We start from the raw sequence: 6468 nt of genomic DNA, 5'->3' as shown, positions 1-6468 counted from the left end.
TGAGTATTTTATTAATCTAATATCTATTAACCGTTAACAATTCAACGCTTCGTCATTGTTTTTACGTGAGATCTGATAGAACCTTAACAGGTAGATAATTGCTGTGCAGAACAAAGCGAGGACGAACTGTAGTTACGCTCGAGTCACGAATTGACACATCCACGGGGTGGTCGATTTTTCACGGTACCCTATAATAATCTCGACAGCTTTTCAGTAGTCTACGGCCGACCCTCGTAATAAGCTTAACCAGTCCACCGTGATGTAATTTATAGAGGCCACTTGTTTATGGCTAATTATGACGGCACGCGGACAACCATTAAATTTTTTGTGACTCCCGTGTCCCTTACGAGTGTCCCGTGAATTATAAAAAAAAGATTCACGATGAAACTAATACAATAATTATAATAACACGTTAAAGGACTTTGCCTGAACCGCGAAATCTAATCGGACACGAATAATAAGAATTGTTTAGCGCCGGACTGGTGTGGAAATTACTTGGCAACTTACTGGAGGAGACATTCATGGGTATCAGTCCTTAAAACCGTGGAACAATACCGGGAAGAGGTCCTTAATCGATAGAAAGCAATGCGTCGCCTCGGTACACGCCTCCGTCACAAAACGAGCCTCGCGATAAGGTTATACCTCGGCCGAGTGGCACAGGGCGCGTATGGACACGTACAACAGGCACCCGGAGGTGTATGTATGTACTATCGCGTGAATAACGGAGCGAACGAGAAAGATGTCCGAGGAACGTCCGCGGGAAGGAAACGCTGACGGATAAAAAGGGAGACGAAAGATGCTGCGCCGAGGAGGACTCGACGAACGGAGAGAGAGGAGAGGTACGCGGGAGGGAGGATGAGGGAAGAGTGTTTCGCGAGAGGTAAAGATTCTCTGAAACCTGTGGCATTTCGCGAGGCACACTCTTACGTTCGGTATACGCCGAAGGGGGATCGATAGCGGTGTTGGGGAGAGAATCAGGCGGGCGGCAGGCTATTTCGAGCAACAACACACGGCGGCAGAAGCAGTAGCAACGACAGAAGCGTCCCGTCCGTCCGGCAGAGAATCCGCAGCCATTCCACGGCCATGTCTGCCGGCGCATGGGGTTGGTTACGCCCGAGCGGGGCCTGTTCTACCAATGGTGCGGACGCGCGGAAGGTCCCGCGCCGTGGTCGTGGCCAATGGGCGTAGCCCGTGGCGTCGCGGCGCGCGACGTCTCGTCACGAGTAGAGGGGGGGCCCCTTGCGGCCTGTCACAGGTGCAGCCAGTTGGCTGGCGAACTCGAGGCGAGCGTGCTCGAGGATCACCGGTCCCCGTCCGATCAGTTTCGCGTTCACCAAACTCGTCGCAGGTCGCATGATACCCGCGAGGGACCCACGTGCGAGGAACCGAAGAACAGCGAGTGCGGACGTACGTGGGAGATCCTTGATCGAACGGCCGTAATCAGAAGCCAGAGTAGCGCGGAGTTTGGAAGACGTGCGGGGACTCGCGAGCCGTCGCGCGATGACGGACCATCCGCGATACCGGTCCCACCGGCGGCATGGCCCGCTGCGGAGTGTCTGAATCCGGCGAAGGACGATCTTCAACGTAACGGAGGACCGCGATGTGCCGGCGGTACCGGCTGGTCAGCTGAGTCGTCGCGACGGGGTGGACGAACGGTGCCGAAACCATTCGACGAGATAGCCACGTGATACTTACGGAGCACGTCGACGAAAGCGGCTGGGTTACCACGCGTTATTACGAGACATGAGACTTTGAGACGTTCCTTCAAGTTAAAGTGACAACAAAAACCAGAGAGAGCCAAGTATACGTCAGGGGGTAAACAGGGAATATCTGATCAAAGTATCGAGTGTGTGCCGGCGGAGAAAATCGACAGCCCAGGGGGGTAGTGTGAGAAGTGCGATTTAACGGCCATTGGGATAATACCGCAGTAAAAGTGGGTGCACTGGGGCCCTCGGGACCGTTCGGCCGATACGGGCCCGTGGAAGGTGGGCCTGGTGGTGGTCCCGGGCCCGGGAAGGTAGTGGGGACAGGGGTGGCCGCGGTCGCGGCTGGGGAGGTGGAGGGCTACGGGGGCGCCGGGGGCGGGGGTGCGGGCCCCGGGGGGGTTGGTACCCCCCGGATAAGGGTCGCGACCCTCAGCGGGCCTTGTTGCGCACCCCTGCCCGTCACCCAAGCCTGTAACATAGGTAAGAACACCAGAACAGTTTTTCTAATTCAACCCTTTTTTAAGTATAAGTGTCGAGGAAATTTCTATCGGAAATGCAAAATCGATGATCCACAGAGTATTCACAAACATGTCTCGTTTCTGCTCGTTATTGCCTCTGTATAATATCAGTAAAAAAGTTCTGGACGGTCGAGGAATGATCATAATTGTTTAACTGTAATCCGTATTAACGTTCTTCCGTCGAGAAATATTTCGATTCCAAACACGAAGGGAATTGGATGGATAATGTTGATTCAACACCTCCTAAGCGCCGGCGCTAGTTTGACCTCACGCACGTACAACGTAGAGACGGAAAGGATTTCCTCGTGATTCGAACCGAAAGGAACGCTTCCATCCCGATACGTTTTATTTTTTTTTTTCCGATGGCCACGAAGAACGCGGCCGGTACGCTTATCGTGATTGATTGTACCGTAATTTGGATGTCATAGGAATGCGCGTTTTTTATCCACGGTGATGGATTGTCCCGCGGTTCGGATCTAACGAGGATAAATCTGCCCCAGACAGGGTTCAACACTCGTCGAAATGTGCGTCATTCTGTGTAACGAACGGGGAAACCGTAATCTTCGTGGATGCAAATGTAAATTAGATTATACGTGCCCGACAGATTTTCCATTGCGCGAAAGATAACGTTAACAGGTTGCCAGAGTAACCTGGAAGAACGATCATGTACCAGCAAACAAAGGAACAGCGTAGTACTTAAATTATTCAGAAAAAAGAGGGTGCCATTTCGCTTCGCGAAAAGACTAATCGAGATATTGAATTTTATCCGACGGCAAACTCTTGCATATTAATGACAATGTGCTAAAGCAACCAATGTATTTTATTGCGTCTAATGGGTACCAACGCGGCTATCGAGTGAAAATGAAAAATTGCCGATAATCGTTCGATAGCGCACGGTAACAGTTTCTTTTTCTTCGCCCGTTAATTAGTCCAGTCCGGTGTCCTGAAAATTCCCGAGGCGCGGCGAATTAAATTCCACTTTATCCCCCTGCTCACCCTTCCGGTATTTCATTATGCGGGCCACCTCTTTGTTCTTATTCTTCTCGGACTTTACCGTGGATAACGCTTAAACTTAAACTGCGAGGAGGTTCCGAGCGTATTACCATATTCCAACGGGGGTGCCGTGAAATATCGATGCCGTGCGTAACACGGCGATCGAAAATTCGTACGCGACACTTTATGTTAATCGCGAGATCAATAAAATTGATTACTCATTCATTGCTGCGCTTACTAATTGCACCGGCGACATAAGTCGCAACTGTTTTTTACCTCATCGACGGTTATTAACTGTTCGAATTTTAATTAGAGTACAGAGCCGAAAAGTCGGAAATTCCTGAATGGCAATTTAAATCAGCGTGAAATTTTTGCCGACGGTAATTAAAGGGAAATTAAGATACACGCAGGAACGAGCCCCAGGTGTCTCAGAACGAAATGGTACGATGGAAAACAATCTGGTTGATCGAGCCACGTTTCAGGATTTCATTCACGTACGCTTAATCCTAATCTGGTTTCGACGGCTCGTGGAAATCTTTCCTCGGATTCCTTTTCGCGCGCCACGGCCGTGAAATCGCCTCGATATCTGATTTACCGAATCGAAGGTTAACTACATCAGGGGATCTAATTCTGAAATCAACGTACAGTGATCTCTACAATTTGATTTACTTCAATTCTCTTCTCCAAATCGTTCGAACACAGTTTTCCAACGTTACTTGCAACGATTAGAAACATGCGATCTAATTTCTTATACTTTTCTAAGCGAACGACATCGGTCGATTGTTTAAAAGATTCTCAGAAATTAGAGTTGGAACTCATCGGTTAAAAACGCGAATCAGACGGAATGCAAACTCGACGGGGATCCGAGGTGCGCGTATATAGGACGAGGGAATGTTTCCGTGGGAACCCAATTTCGCTGTAGGAATTACTCGCAAGTCGACTTCGCGTTGAACGATTTAAATCTTGAGGTAACCGCGGGGTAGCCGGGGTCGGGTCGGTCCGTTTCTCCTTTTTCTTCTCGCCCTCCCGCAAAACCGGAGTGAGATGAGATGCGCAAGGTCAGACCTTAAGGGGTGGGAGAAGGGTTGCTAGGTTGACAACCCTGCCGTCAGGGAGGAACTCCGCCCATTGGCGCAAACCGCGAAAAAAAAAAAGAGAGGAGCGAACCCCGGAGGGTTCGGCAATGGCGAAAAAATAAGTCAAAGAGCGCCGCGCCGTCGGCACGAGAGAGAACGGGATGGACGAGGGTGAGGACGCTGGGAAACGGAGAATACGTAATTGCGAAGGCCAATCTCGTCCGCGAATGTTAATTAATAACGAATCGAGTTTCGTGGCTATTGACAAACAATTATGATACCATAAAGATGCGGGCAGGATCATTAAATTTAATAGTCCTAATAAACTACACTGCTCCTTCGAATGAAACTGTCGCGCGTGATCGACTGCGAAAAGCATTATTAGCCAACGTTTAATAGAAAAAAAATCGTGTTAAACGGTATTACAGAATTGATAAGCGGAGGATCATAGGTTTTATTTTGACGCTGGCAACGAGCCGCTCGGATTTTTACGTTCACGCCTCGGCTGTGTTCCGCATAGTTCGGCCGCGCGGTAATCGAACCGTTGGCAACACAAAAACCGTCTGTACAATGCGCGGTTCGTTATGCACGTGCGCATCCACGGCAAGTGCGGCCGGTTTTCTTTCTCATCGGTAATCAAGAGTATAAAGGGGGTTATAATCAGGGCACCGGAGTATTTCTCGAATTAAAAAGAATCTCTCGTGAACGAGCGTTGCGTGAAACGAAGCTGGGATCATTTGAAATAAACACGACGAAGAAATTTCCTCTCTCCCTTTTCTTTTTTTTTTTTTCAAACGATTTTCTCGATATTCTCGCACAGTTTTTTAATCATTTGAACGAACTCCCCTTCCGGCGAGCCCGTTTGTATTCAACGATGCTCTCTTTCTTTCCGAAGCTGGGAGACGTGGTCTGGCGATGCTTCTGTCATGTGCAGGATGCGACAAACCGATTATGGATCAGTTCCTGCTGAACGTTTTGGACCGAGCGTGGCACGTAGACTGCGTACGCTGCTTCGATTGCAGAACCACGTTACAGGACAAGTGTTTCTCCCGGGAGGGGAAGCTCTTCTGCAGGGAGGACTTCTTCAGGTATTTAACATTTCTCCGTTCTAAACTGGGATAGATTTACAGATAGATCCCGGACAGACTCAAGTTTGAATAGACTATTCGCTGATCGAATTAGATATTTCTCTGCGATATTTATTGGCCAGGCCTTTCAACGGGACTATGCAGAATTAAAGAGCATTTGCGTAGGTAAAACGATTTCCTCGTAGTTAGTTAACAATCGTGCTCATCTCCATCCCGGTTCTAAATAACAATTGGACACGTGGATGGTTGACACGGTCGTTAGAGAAGTCGCAAACTCCTCGCTTTCTTCGTACGAACAACTGTGCACCGCGAACAGTTACCCGTTTGCATAATTAGATAAACGCTCGTGTCACAACTCGTACCAGTCCGCCGACACCATCAACAAATTCGAATGATTTACGATCGGCTATCGTTCAGACGTCCGATTTTTTACTCGCGGACAGTTTTTACGATTAGACATATGTATGTTTATGTCGGCGCGATAGAAAAAGCATCTCGACGAATGGAAAGGAGGCCTTGACATTTTCCCGGACAACTCCCGCTCGAGCAAAAATCTCACCCGATCCCGTTCCGCGAATGAACGTTGCGTTATCGCGATTCGTTATGCGGTCCACCGAAGTATCGTATATCCTCCGTCTGACAGACTTCGTGACTCCGGTTCTCCAGCTACGTTTCAACCACGGCAAATCTACCAATAAGATCAATTCGAGTAACATCGAGTTTCTAATGTCAGTCGAATTTTTTACAATTCGTACACATCGCATAGTAAGACGTTCTTCATAAATTTTAAGGGCTGGGGGTAGTTACGTGATTTCTCTAATATTTGTTGGTAAATTCTTCTGTTTCCTCAAAGGCGAAAATAGCGGAAAATATGGATTTATGTTAGTCGATTCTATATCTATTCTCAGACAATCAAGATAAAATTCGTTTTAATGTTTAGTTGAAGGTTCGTTCCAGGGCGTCGTTATTTCGAACAATTTCTCTTTGGCATAAAATTGCATAGTATCTAACTGTAAAGCATAATAATTACAATTTTTGCTTTGTAACACTTATAATCGGAATGGATATTAAGGATGTATTGGCTATA

General features: G+C 48.1%; 2 protein-coding genes across 7 annotated transcripts in view; one reads left to right on the top strand and one right to left on the bottom strand.

The window, feature by feature from the left end:
- The window catches only part of LOC108623037 (GS homeobox 1), a 61588-nt gene that overhangs the window by 42704 nt on the left and 12416 nt on the right, over nucleotides 1-6468 (bottom strand). The window lies entirely within an intron of this gene.
- Nucleotides 2083-6468, top strand: part of Lim1 (LIM homeobox 1) — a 20153-nt gene continuing 15767 nt past the window's right edge. For all 5 annotated transcript variants that reach the window (XM_026811934.1, XM_018021276.2, XM_026811933.1 and 2 more), the window contains exons 1-2: nucleotides 2083-2186; nucleotides 5189-5381. In XM_026811934.1, the coding sequence (XP_026667735.1) occupies nucleotides 5209-5381 (173 nt within the window). In that variant the 5' untranslated portion in view covers nucleotides 2083-2186; nucleotides 5189-5208. The remainder of the gene's footprint in view (nucleotides 2187-5188; nucleotides 5382-6468) is intronic.

Source organism: Ceratina calcarata, unplaced genomic scaffold, assembly GCF_001652005.2.
Source record: "Ceratina calcarata isolate Rehan_Ccalc_2016 unplaced genomic scaffold, ASM165200v1 scaffold250.2, whole genome shotgun sequence".
Classification (NCBI taxonomy): Eukaryota; Metazoa; Arthropoda; class Insecta; order Hymenoptera; family Apidae; genus Ceratina; species Ceratina calcarata.
The sequence above is the reverse complement of the archived record's forward strand: the minus strand, read 5'-3'. Positions and strand labels throughout refer to the sequence as shown.